Source organism: Saimiri boliviensis, chromosome 4 (genome assembly GCF_048565385.1).
Source record: "Saimiri boliviensis isolate mSaiBol1 chromosome 4, mSaiBol1.pri, whole genome shotgun sequence".
In the NCBI taxonomy this organism is placed as follows: domain Eukaryota; kingdom Metazoa; phylum Chordata; class Mammalia; order Primates; family Cebidae; genus Saimiri; species Saimiri boliviensis.
In genome coordinates this window covers 52,988,718-53,001,717 of record NC_133452.1, presented here as the reverse complement: position 1 = coordinate 53,001,717, position 13,000 = coordinate 52,988,718, and the positions used below count along the sequence as shown (strand labels likewise).

Sequence of the window (13,000 nt, the reverse complement as noted above, 5' to 3'; positions counted from 1 at the left end):
TTCAAGACATGATTCCATTATTTTGCTTTATTGCAAAGTAAATTTTCTTTTGTATACAAATGGATTGCATGAAATGTTCTTGCTTACCTTTTCCAATTAGTATGTCTTCCATGTCTTTTCATCCATACCAGTACATACAGATTTACCTCAATGGTATGTATCTATTTTGTATTCTATGCACAAATACTACATAATTTTAGTTATTTATTTATTTAGTTAGTTTATTTAAATAGTGCTCTGCTACTTGACAATGCAGCAAGTTTCAAGTGACGCAGTCTTTCTGGGCAGATCTTTCATGACAGTTTATGCTCTCCATAGAGTTCATTTAAATTTCTGAGATTTTGTAATAATGTCATCTACAATTTGAAGAACTCAAAATTTTGTTTTATTATTTTTATTTTCTTCATTCTATTTAATCTTGGTATTTATTACTGTTTTCTTTGGTAACTCATATCTTTTATCATATATAATAAATTAGTAGAGCGAATTTGAGTTCAGGGGAATTGGGCTTTTGATGATAAGTGCCCACTGACCACAAAGCTCTATCATACATTATCACATATTACTCTCTGCAGCTCTCATAAGAATGCAGACTAAGCCGGGCGCGGTGGCTCAAGCCTGTAATCCCAGCACTTTGGGAGGCTGAGGCGGGTGGATCACGAGGTCAGGAGATAGAGACCATCCTGGTCAACACGGTGAAACCCCGTCTCTACTAAAAATACAAAAAATTAGCTGGGCATGGTGGTGCATGCCTGTAATCCCTGCTACTCAGGAGACTGAGGCAGGAGAATTGCCTGAACCCAGGAGGCAGAGGTTGCGGTGAGCTGAGATCGCGCCATTGCACTCCAGCCTGGGTAGCAAGAGAGAAACTCCGTCTCAAAAAAGAAAAAAAAAAAGAATGCAGACTAATGACATGACCCTGCTTGGAATATGACTGCTAGATTCTAATTCAGAATTAATCCTGGCCCCAGACCCTCCACAGTAAGTAAAATCAAGTTAAGATTCAAATATCTTGGGTATCATGTGCAAGATGCAATGCTAGATGCCAAAATTAACAAGTTAACTTATAAAATCTGACACTCCTAACCCTAAAGGGAGTAAGTTTCTGAATGTTAAAATTTGTGGATATATTCTGGATATATATTGTGGATATATAAATTTGTGAATATATTGTTCATATATATTGTGACTATCTCTCTCTTTCTGTGCCTCTCTCTGTCTCTCTCTCACCTTTGAAATAACAATTTGATTTAATGGGTGATACGGTCTGAATGTTGGTGTCCCCTAAAAATCATATGTTGCGACTTAATATTCAATACAATAGTATTAAGAGGTGAGGCCTGTTGAGAAGTGATTAAATCATGAGGGCTTTACTCTCATAAATGGGATTAGTGCCCTTACAAAAGAGGTTGAAGGGAGGTGCCTTGTCTCTTCCACCATGTGAGGACACAGGAAAGTTGCCATCTATGAGGAATAGGGTCTTACAAGGCACCAAATCCGCTAGCATCTTGATCTTGGGCTTCTCAGCCCTCTGTACTGTGAGAAATAATTTTTTGCTCATAAATTACCCAGTCTAAGGTATTTTGTTACAGCAAACTGAAAGACTAAGACATAGAGAAAACATTGTTTCACCAAAAGTGCTCATAGACATAGGCTTTTAAAAGCACAGAAGGAAAATTCACTAGGATCTTTAATGGCCTCAGAGTACCAAATGATGTTGCTGATGGTGGTGACAGCAACAATGGTGGCAATGCTGATGCCAACAGAGACTTGGCCGTATCAAGGCTCTCTAAGTTGTTAAATCAAGTTTAGCCTAATGCTACCTCCTTATGTATTTTAAGTTCAGCCTAAATGTTTCTCTGTAATGCAAGCCAACTGTAACCTACTGTTGTGCCAGTCAACAAGTTTCGGCCAATCAAAGGGGGTCAGCTGTTCAAACTGTATTCAAATAAGGTAAATGCTACGCTGTAACCAATTAGAGGCTGTTTCTATACCTTACTTCCATTTTCTGTACCTCACTTTCCTTTTTCTGTCTGTAAATCTTCCCCGAGATTTTCTCTGAGCCTTCTCTAGCTCAAGAGGCTGCCAGATTCATGAATCATTCTTTGGTCAATTAAACTCTGTTAAATTTAACTTGGCTATGTTTTTTTTTAACAGAGTTAAAATAACTATCTGCTGCAAGAAAAAAAAAATAGTGTGATAATCACTAAATACTTAAACTTCTGTGATAGGCTTAGGAAATTGATGCTAAGCGAGGAAAAAATCTTTAAAAGGCTTTTCTGAAATGTCATGGGACTGCCATTTAACAAATGACATCTCTTTGCCAAGGAAAGGGTCTAATCTTTCCCTCCTTTTGCTTTATACTTCCATTGGAAAAACTTTTATAAACATTTTTTTTTTCTTTTTTCTTTTTCTTTTTCTTTTTCTTTTTATTTTTTGGTTGTCTTTTCTTCTTTTTTTTTTTTCTTAGATTTTTTTTTAAATTGCATTTTAGGTTTTGGGGTACATGTGATGAACATGCAAGATTGTTGCATAGGTACACACATGGCAGTGTGGTTTGCTGCCTTCCGTCCCCTCACCTGTATCTGTCATTTCTCCCCATGCTATCTCTTCCCACCTCCCCAACCCCCCGCCCCTCCCCCATATAAACATTTAAAATATCTCAAGATATGTTATCTAACTTGAACAATATATCCACAAATTGTAACATTCAGAAAGATATTTTGAAATATGTTCATATTTTCAAATATGTTATCTAACTTGAGCAATATATCCACAAATTGTAACATTCAGAAAGATATTCCCTTTAAGTGTAAGAGTGTCAGATTTTGAAAACTAACTTGTTAATTTGGCATCTGGCACTTCTTCTTGCACATGTTACTGAAGATATTTGAATCTTAATTTGATTTTCCTCTTTTTGGAGACTCCTGGAGCCAAGGTTAATGCTGTATTAGAATCTAGCAGTCATATTCCAAGCAGGGTCATGCTATTAGTCTGCATTCCTATGAGAGCTGCAGAGAACAATGTTTGAGAACTAGCACACATGAAGACAATGGCAAGACACTTTCAATTTCACAGCATGTATGTGCATTTACTTTCAAGAAGTTTCTTTTCCGAGAAATGTTCTGTGGTTTCTGAAACCCGTTCCTGACATTGAAAATGATAGTGAATAGAAAACAAAGTACTACATAGAAAAACAAAGTACTGCAGTTAAAGGAAACCAAAGAAAATCCATAACCACTGACTTAAATGAGACTCTACCACTCATGTCTTAACAGCTAAAGCAAATCACAGACTTTCAAGAGTGTAAAGGCGTTTAAAACATTATTTAGTCTACCTCTCCACACCATTAGGGTGTTTGTCAATTTCCACTAAGGGCTGAACTTCTGAGCAATATCCTCTCAGAACAGAGATGGGTATAGAGGGCTAAGAATCTTCAATAGACCCAAAGCTGGAAATAGTCAATCCAGAGGTGGTGGGAGTAGATGGCAGGGTACTAGACTCAAAGCCAGTTGCTGGAGAAACATTCAAGCTGGCAAGCAAAACCTGGATTCTCAATTATAGAAACCTGTACTAAGTTCTGAATAATCATTATATCTGGGAGATTTGTGATTGGGAGAGCACAGAAGTAGCAAACCCAGGAGGTGGTGTTTAGAGACACAAGCTGCTGAAACAATACATTAAGACACAGTTCAGTCTGTGATAAGTTTCAGAGGCAGAATTGCAGGCTACATATTCTGGTCTATGAAGCACCTAAACCTGACCTTCCACATCACAGCAAGATGTGCCAACTTGCCTGTCATTCTCAATGCTCCTATCCCCCTGGCCTTCTTTTCAACCAAGCTCCTTTGTACCTCAGACTCATTCGGATTAAATGTCATTTTCTCATAGTGGCTGTTTTAGGACACTCTCTAACATCACTCCAATTTATCCTGTGCATAATCTTTAGGACCCATCCTCTCCATTTCCTATATCCTCCCTACCATAAGTTTAGAGAGCAGGATACCTGTTTGTCTCGTTCCTTGTTGTATCCAGCAATATCAGGCACTTTTGATAGGTACCTGACATATTCTGAGTGTTTATTAAACATTTAAATTAATGACTGAATGAACAAATAAACTAATAACTGGTTAACAAATGAATTAATCTAGCTGGGGAAGAGTCTGATAGATGACAGTTTCTGTAAATAAACATATTTCAAACAAATCCTTGACTAAAAAACAGAAGCCAGAGAAGAGAAGGTGATGGACTTCATTAGAGTCTTAATAAATGAAGAGAACAAAAGCAGACCATAGGAATAAGGCTTGCCTTATTTTATTTTTCCCAGATAAAATAAAGCAAGCCTAGTGGATGGGCACCAATAAGAACCATTTCATTGTGAACTCCCTGCACAAGCTCCATATCCAGATACCCTCCTTGCAGTGAAGCAGAGAGCTAAAGTGTACACCAATTCTCTTAAGGTAGTAGAGTCACTGAGTGCTGTTCAGATTGAGCCTCAGTGGATTATAAACTATTACAGCACAGTGGTAAAACCGTGGTATGGCTATCAGTAGGTGACCAGGAAAATGCCAGCCTTCTCTCTTGATTTGAGAAATGTGGGAGAATAAATTAATCTCACTCAAGAAGACAGAAATGTGTATTTTTATTAGGTTTCAGTAGGAGATATTTAGATAAAGCCATCTGCACAAAGGTTGTGGATATACTGATGTTTGTGCATGATGGAATACAGGAAGAGTGGAGGAGGGAGGATACATCTTAAAGTATTATGGTGGGGGTGAAGAAGAGTTCAGCAGTAAGAGGGGAGTTACTCAAGGCACAAGTGAAGAAACTTATCTTTGGAAATGAAAAATTACAGATACAATAGTCATAGCAGAAGTGATTCACCTCAAACATGCAACTTTGCTGCAAGTTGACAGGAAGCCTGGCAGTATCTCATCTAATCTCAGAGAAGAGTGTCCCAACTTTCCTGCATGACCATGAAGACACTCATCTAGGGATGGTTTCTAAATACACAGAAAAAGATACCTATTTACCACACCGCAATGGAATGATAGTTTTTGGCACTATGCTAGGCACACTTCTGGTGGTGTTGGAGGGGGAGTAGTTAAGAAGGCAAGTTGTACTAAGAAAATAATAGCACATTTCTTGTCCCTTCTCTAACAATTCACTTGGTTCCACGGGTTACCTATTCTTCCCAGATAAAATAAGGCAAACCTAGTGGATGGGCACCAGTAAGAACCCTTTCGTTGTGAACTTCCCCTGCAAGTTCCATATCCAGATACCCTCCTTGTGGTGAAGCAGAGAGCTGAAGTGTATAGCAATTCTCTTAAGGTAGTAGAGTCTCTGAGTCACTTAATACTATACGCTGAATTGATCCTTGGTTTAAATTCAAAATTCAGCATTCATCTGTATTTTTAAGTTACAATGTAATTATTTGTTGTCTATTCCCCAAATTGCATTGTAAGGGGTAAACCCTCACATTGAGCGCTCATTTAATAGACAAACCCTATATGTAAAGGCACTTCACATATGCTACTCAGTCTGCTCATGTCAATAATCCTCAAAAGTGTGCACTATTATCCTTCTTTTACAAGTAAGAATGCTTCATCTTAGAGGGGCATACTTGTTAAACACACCACAGATACAATGCACCTGACTTCAAAGTCCATGTTCTTTCAAGCACACCTCAGCTCACTCTGGAGTCACACAGAGTAAAGCTCAGTATCACACAAATGGTTATAGTGTTTGTGTCAGAGCAATGCTGCCTTGAGAAGATTGAAGATGGAGGAAACCAATATTAGATAGATGTAGCTGCAGTTTGAAATTTTGAGTTCAACTAATATTCTTTGAGCTAGTTCAATCCCTTCTGTGCTCATCAGCTTGGTGGTCAGAGTCAGAATTTGACCCTCCTCCAGGCATTGACAGTTCTACGACATACCTGAAAGAAAAGAACATTGTATTGATGAGTAAATCAATACAGCATATTTGGTCTAATGTCCTGAAGGAGATCAGGCAAAGGAGAAAAGATTCATTGTGAAGTAGGCTGGAGTTCTGTCCAGGAGGGAGACAGGAAGGGTGCCGCACATCGTAGAAGTACCAGAACCTGAGCTGGACTTCGCTATGATTTAGCCTATGAAAGAGAAACCAGAAATTTGTCCTTGAATACTATTTCCCGCAAGTAATCAGTTTTTGGTAATTATTTGGTTTTACTAGAATCTGGCTTAGTAACTAAGGTGGCTGCAATAGAGGAAAATCTGGTATTTCCCAGTTTGCCCAACTGGTGGCCTTGAAGGCGTAGTCCCGTGGTTGGTTGTCAGATTGGTGGTAACAAAGGACCAAGATCAATCTTCTGTCAGTGTTTCTGAATTGAGGGAGGAAGATAACTGGTGCCTCTGCCTTTGGAATGCGGGGTGCCAGAGAGGTCAAGGGTCCTGGGGCTGTTTTTGTTTGCCAGGGTGTCTGTTAACTAGAGCTGGTGTGACCAAATGAGAAAGTGAAACTGTAGGAAGGCCTGAGAAGCCCTCCTCCCTTTTCTCAGGAGAGTGGAAAGCCCCGGCCCTCAGCCCACCCAAACCATTTGACAAGCAGGACAGCGAAGAGGCGGAAGCATCTGGGACACTCCGCGACACCCCGGGGGACAAGGGCCATGGAGAAGTTTAGGGCGGTGCTGGACCTGCACCTCAAGCACCACAGCGCGCTGGGCTACGGTCTGGTGACCCTGCTGACGGCGGGCGGGGAGCGCATCTTCTCCGCCGTGGTGTTCCAGTGCCCGTGCAGCGCTACCTGGAACCTGCCCTACGGCCTGGTCTTCTTGCTGGTGCCGGCGCTCGCGCTCTTCCTCTTGGGCTACATGCTGAGCGCGCGCACGTGGCGCCTGCTCACCGGATGCTGCGCGCCCAGAGCCCGCGGATGTTGCCGGTCGGGGCTGCGCGGATACCTGGTGTGCGCGCAACTCAGCGCGGCGGCCGCGCTCGCTCCCCTCACCTGGGTGGCCGTGGCGCTGCTCGGGGGTGCCTTTTACGAGTGCGCCGCCAGCGGGAGCGCAGCCTTCGCGGAGCGCTTGTGCGGTAGCCGCAACTCCAGCTGCGCCAACGAGCTACCGCTGGTGCCCTGCCAAAAAGCCAAGGAGTCCGACGTGCAGGACCTCCTGAAGGATCTGAAGGCTCAGTCGCAGGTCAGGCGCGGGCGCTGGGGGCGTTTGGGAGGAGCCGAGGGGCCGAGGTTTCGCGGGGCCGCCGGGGTGAGAGAAAAATCGATGACTTTTCTCCAGATACACAATGCCCTACAAAAATCTAGAATGGCTTCTTGCATCTCATGAGCTGACAAGCGAATATCTGAATAAAACGAATGAAAAGGATAAAAAAGCATTCCCCTAGTATCTGGCACTGTACATGAATCGTGAAAAGCGGGAGTGAGAATCGGCACACCTACTCTGTGCCAGATAACGCGCTAGGCCCTTGACCTCCTGCATTATTTTTAAGTCTCAGAACAGCTGTGTTGGGTGCAAAATTGCCGTTTTGCCATACAAGTAACAGTTGTGTATCTCCACTACATAGCGACTTCACTGAGTCTAGGTAGAGTTGTTTGCCCAGCCAATAGAAAGCAGAAGAATTGTGACAATTAAAGAGGTCTATACAATAAAATGGGTCGTCTGGCTCTAAAGCCACCACCCCACATTGTATCTGGGCTTAGAAAGCTCAGAGGTTCTTCAAAATTAATGAACACTTCTTTCCCAGGAGTTGCAGAAATTCCACGTTTTGAGTTCTAAGGGAGTGACATGGTCTCCTCCCTGGGCAGAGTCATAGTGCACGACTTGGACTACGGTTGACTTTCCAAGCAAACAGTTGCACTTGGGGGGGCTAGCGAGGTTACTGCGACTCCTTACTCTTAAGGAATTAAGACCTAAAACTGTTGCATGTTCATCATCATAACTGGCGAGTAGTTCAAACTTTATCTGAGGATTTTTAAATTTCTTGTAAAAAAAAAAAAAAAGTAAATTTCTCTTCTGTTGTGTTTCTTAAGGTATTGGGCTGGATCTTGATAGCAATTGTTATCATCGTCCTTCTGATTTTTACATCTGTCAGCCGATGCCTATCTCCAGTTAGTTTTCTGCAGCTGAAATTCTGGAAAATCTATTTGGAACAGGAGGAGCAGATCCTTAAAAGTAAAGCCACAGAGCATGCAACTGAATTGGCAAAAGAGAATGTTAAATGTTTCTTTGAGGGCTCACATCCAAGAGAATACAGCACTCCAAGCATTAAAGAGTGGCAGCAAATTTCATCACTGTATACTTTCAACCCGAAGGACCAGTACTACAGCTTGTTGCACAAATATGTGAACAGAAAAGAGGAGACTCACAGTATCAGGTCTACTGAAGGAGACACAGTGATTCCTGTTCTTGGCTTTGTAGATTCAGCTGGTATAAATAGCACTCCTGAGCTATGACCTTTTGAATGAATAGGAAAAAAAATTTTGAATTACCGCTTCATTAAAAAATAAAAATTGATATTTTTATGAGAGCCTTTTTATTTCCAAATTGTGAAATTTTATATCTGAAATTAAATATATGTATTTTTATAACATTTAATATTATAATAGTTATGTATATAATATAATATATTTTATTTATAATATTATGTAAAACACTTAAAAAAGTGATTCATCCAAAGTAAAAACTAGAACTAAAAGAAATCTTATATCCTTGCTCTAGAGTCCTTTTCAAATAAAAGACTTTTGGAGCAAAAACAGTGACAAAACAATTGAACTTCAGACATTTCTGTTAGGTTATCTAATGTTAATTTCAAGTTCATTTTCTTGCCCACAACATCTTGTTAGGAACTTTAAAATTATGGCATTCTAGCTGGCTCTATAGCACAATGGATGACACATTGGACCTTTAGCTGAGCCTGCTCTGGTCATTCAAAAATTAGAGCATTTTATGACTCTATTAAGGTTATGATAATAAATTAATCATGAAAAGGAAAATAAAGTTTGTAAAATACAAAATTTGAAAAAGTGGTTATGAGAATTGCAGGCAACAACAGTTGTTTTTTTTTTTTTTTTTTTTTTTTAGTTTGTAGGATCAGAGAAAAATTGTTAAAGCTTATATGTTATGGTAAATTTAAAATAAACGCCAAAGTAGAGAGGGTAGTTTTATGAGCCCTAAGTAATTGTTACGCAGCTTCAACAGAGTTGGGAAGTCAGATAAAACCCATACCATTCAAATAAATACAAATTGTGACCTGATTTAGTTAGGGGAGAAGGGATTTGGGGAAGCTTTTAAAAAACCAAATCCTGTAGGGTAGGAAGAAGAAGCATTTCAGTCATACTGACGTAACAGTATGTGCAGACTGGGGTGAGAAAGATTTTAGCAGAGTTGGAAACCTGAAAGGCAGCTGAAAACATGAGCAAGGGACTGAGTGTGCAGTGCCTGGAAACCATGAGTACAATTTTGGTTTTCATCATATGGACATTTTAGGAAGATGGTTTGCTTTATTTTGAGAGAAAAGTAGCAACACGGGAAGCAAGAGAGCTAGCGTAGAAGTAGAGACTAATCAGGAGGGCACTGCTGTAGAAGTAGGTGGGAGTGAACTTGAACTGAGTGGATGGGGACCAAAATGGAAAACCTGGATAGATTCAGGGTAGAGTTTATATGTAGACGTGACAGGATTTGTTGATAGAAAGACTCTAAAGATTTCATGAGAGCAATTATATTTATATATAAAATTCTGTAACTTTATAATGCCAGGACTTTTCAGAGATCCTTGTCTTCTATGAGCTTGCCATTCCTGCCCATTCACCAAATATGTGGCTGTTTTTGAATTTTAAAAAGAGATATAAAACTTTAAACTATAAAACAATTGAGCACTGGTCATATTTAGCCATTCTTACTCTTTTGTGAAATGCTTATGCTGGTTCTGTTTACTTTTCCTGCATAAGGCCGTTAAAAATAATCTGCAGGGCAGAATATCTTGTTGTTGAGAGTCAAGTATAACAAAAAAGTTCGCAGCAGAAACAGCATGGTCAGTTTTTTTTTATTCCCTAAAGAAATGCTTTTGAAAATCATATCATGCCTACTTTCATTTTTACTTCCTTTATTTCATTTGCCAATTTCCTTTTCCTTTTCCTTTTGAGACAGGATCTCACTCTCTTGCCCAAGCTGGAGTGCAGTGGCAAGATCTTGGCTCACTGCAAACTCTGCCTCCCTGGCTCAAACAATCCTCCCACCTCAGCCTTCTGAGTAGCTGGGACCGCAGGCATGTGCCAACATGCCCAGCTAATTTTTGTACTTTCTGTAGAAATGGAGTTTTGCCATGTTACTCAGGCTGGTCTCAAACTCCTTGACTCAAGCAATCTGCTCACTTCAGCCTCTCAGAGTGCTAGGATTACCAATGTGAGCCACTGTGCCCGGCCTCCAATATCTGTTTGTACATTCTTCCCTTTCAAAACATTTTTTATGTTCTATCACTTATACCTGCATCTTCATTAGTATCACATTGTCTCCATTTTGTTGATTTATGCTCCACATCCTCTTGCACAGTCTTTAATAATTATTGTGAAAATATATATGCTTAATAAAAAAATTGTAATGGTAGAGAATGGTGAGAAGTAAAAAGTATAATTACCTCATTCCTTTGTAATATATTCTTCTCAGAGGTAGCCATGTATGAACTCTGTGTTTGCATAACATTATCATAAGTGTTGTTCTATAACTTTTCACATAAAACATCATTATTCCATGTCAGTATATGACAATTTACCTAATTAAAACATTACTACATAACATTTTACTGGTTAGTAGGATATTATCCCTTTTTTGTTACCCCCCTCCATCAGCTCCCACCACATGCACACACATTCATAAAGTGTAGAAAAGTAAGCACTAGATTGTCAAATGTGGTCTCTTCTGAGGACTAAGATTGGTGCAGGAATTTTTTTTTAATTTCAGGTACTTTCGATCTTTGGGGTTGCAGTAATGAAAAATAAATATTAAATGTATAATTAGAAAAATTTAAAAAGTAACCTTACCCTGGCGTAGACTTTTACAAGTCAACAAAGCAGTTTTGCATCTTTCATTTCATTTTCACAAGTTTCCAGGATCCCCATGAAACACTTCACTCACATTTGCAAATGAAGACTTGAAAGTTAAAGAGGTTACATTATTAATCCAAGGTTATACATCAATAAAGGCAGAACTAAAGGTAGGGTACGGATCCTCCCTAGATGATGTAGTTTAATGTGAACACTGGCTTTTTATTACTGGGTCAGATTTTTCCCTTCTTATACCATGTGCCTTTGTGAGTAGAAGAGATACAGATGTCCCTAGTGACCCTCAATATTTGACATTTTTATCTTGAAACTCAGGAACTACTAATAGCAAAGATCACTTTGAATAAACAATGTGAGACTGAGACACAGTAAGTCGTTTCTTGGTGGGAGCAAAGTCACTGCTGTTTGGCAGGAGCCACCACTGCTCTGGGCCTGACCGAAACAGTCTGCATCATGGACTAAAGAAGCATTTCTACACTCAGCACGTATTTATTTGCTGGTTTACCAAATGATTCTTCATCATTATCCAGCTTTATGCTATCCTGAATCCTTAACCTTTAAAGAGATTCAAATGTAAAATCTGCTATTAATATTTGCTGAAAAACAACCACATTGTAATAAGAGATGATTTTTTTTTTTTTTTTGATGGAGTCTCGCTCTGTCACCAGGCTGGAGTGCAGTGTCGTGATCTTGGCTCACTGCAACCTCCACCTCCAGGGTTCAAGCAATTCTCCTGCCTCAGCCTCCCGAGTAGCTGGGACTACAGGCGCACACCACCACGCCCAGCTAATTTTTGTATTTTTAGTAGAGACGGGGTTTCACCATGTTGGCCAGGATGGTCTCAATCTCTTGGCCTTGTGATCCGCCTGCCTTGGCCTCCAAAGTGCTGGAATTACAGGCATGAGCCACCACACCCGGCTGTAGTAAGAGATGACTCTACATTGTATTAATACTGGCCAGGTAATAAACTTACAAGGCATAAGGTTAAGAATAGTCTCCTTGCCCTATCCAAAGCCATGGCTAGAAATATCAGTGCTCAATGAACTAAAGAAGCAAGTCCTGAGGGAAGTATCTGAAAATAGAATTAGTCAAATACTTCAATGTCTCTGACTGAAAAACATCTTGGAACTCTAAATTTCACAACATCTGGCATCTCATCTACCAGGTGGCCTACAGTAAATTATTCTTCCCAAGACAAAAGATGGAGAAACCCTTCCTCCCAGAGTCAGCCCTAGCAGCCGCTGCCAGGGCCTATTTTGACAGCAGTGCATTCCCACCCAGTGCCTAGCACATTTCACACACTGAGCCTACCCCAAAAGTGAAGCCTTTAGTTGACCTAATTTTGTCTTTTCCTCTTCATTACCTACTTATAAAATATCTCTTATAAATTGCAATATAAGGACTGTGAGATTGATTGTATTATATTCTTATCCAGTGAAAAAGACTTAAATCAAGGCTGGCACAGTGGCTCATGCCTGTAATCCCAGCCCTTTGGTAAGCTAAGGCAGGAGAATTGCTTGAGACCAGGAGTTCTGAGACCAGCCTGAGCAACATAGCGAGATCTCATCTCTACCAAAAATAAAAATAAAAATTTATCTGGGTGTGGTGCTGTGCACCTGTAGTCCCATCTACCCTGGAGGCTGAGGTGGGTGGATCACTTGAATCCAGGATTTCAAGGTAGCAGCAAGCTATGATTGTGCCACTGTACTTCAGCCTGGGTGGTAGAGCAGGACATGTCTCTAAATAAATAAATACATATGTAAAGTAATTTTTTAAAAGATCCAAACCAAAAAAGGGTATATTCTTTTAAGACTCTTTGCCATAAGAACTAGAATATTAAGAAGTTCCAGATGAAAGGAATATCCTACAGGACCTGGCAATTTATTGCCATTTTAAAAATGGTGAGATATGAATCACAGAGAGGAGTATATGAAACATTATGTACAACTTA

General features: G+C 40.0%; 1 protein-coding gene across 1 annotated transcript; it reads left to right on the top strand.

Moving 5' to 3' along the window:
- The first annotated feature begins 6,332 nt into the window (after nt 1-6,332).
- CALHM6 (calcium homeostasis modulator family member 6) lies at nt 6,333-8,696 on the top strand. Its single transcript, XM_010349308.2, has 2 exons — nt 6,333-7,174; nt 8,023-8,696. The coding sequence occupies exons 1-2, from the start codon at nt 6,647-6,649 to the stop codon at nt 8,443-8,445; spliced, it is 951 nt and encodes a 316-aa protein (XP_010347610.1). The 5' UTR covers nt 6,333-6,646; the 3' UTR covers nt 8,446-8,696.
- Nucleotides 8,697-13,000: the final 4,304 nt, after the last annotated feature.

Coding starts and splice junctions, on each gene's coding strand:
- CALHM6 (XM_010349308.2), top strand. CDS start 6,647: ATGGAGAAGTTTAGGGCGGTGCTGGACCTGCACCTCAAGCACCACAGC. Junction 7,175..8,022: donor ATCTGAAGGCTCAGTCGCAG/GTCAGGCGCGGG, acceptor GTGTTTCTTAAG/GTATTGGGCTGGATCTTGAT.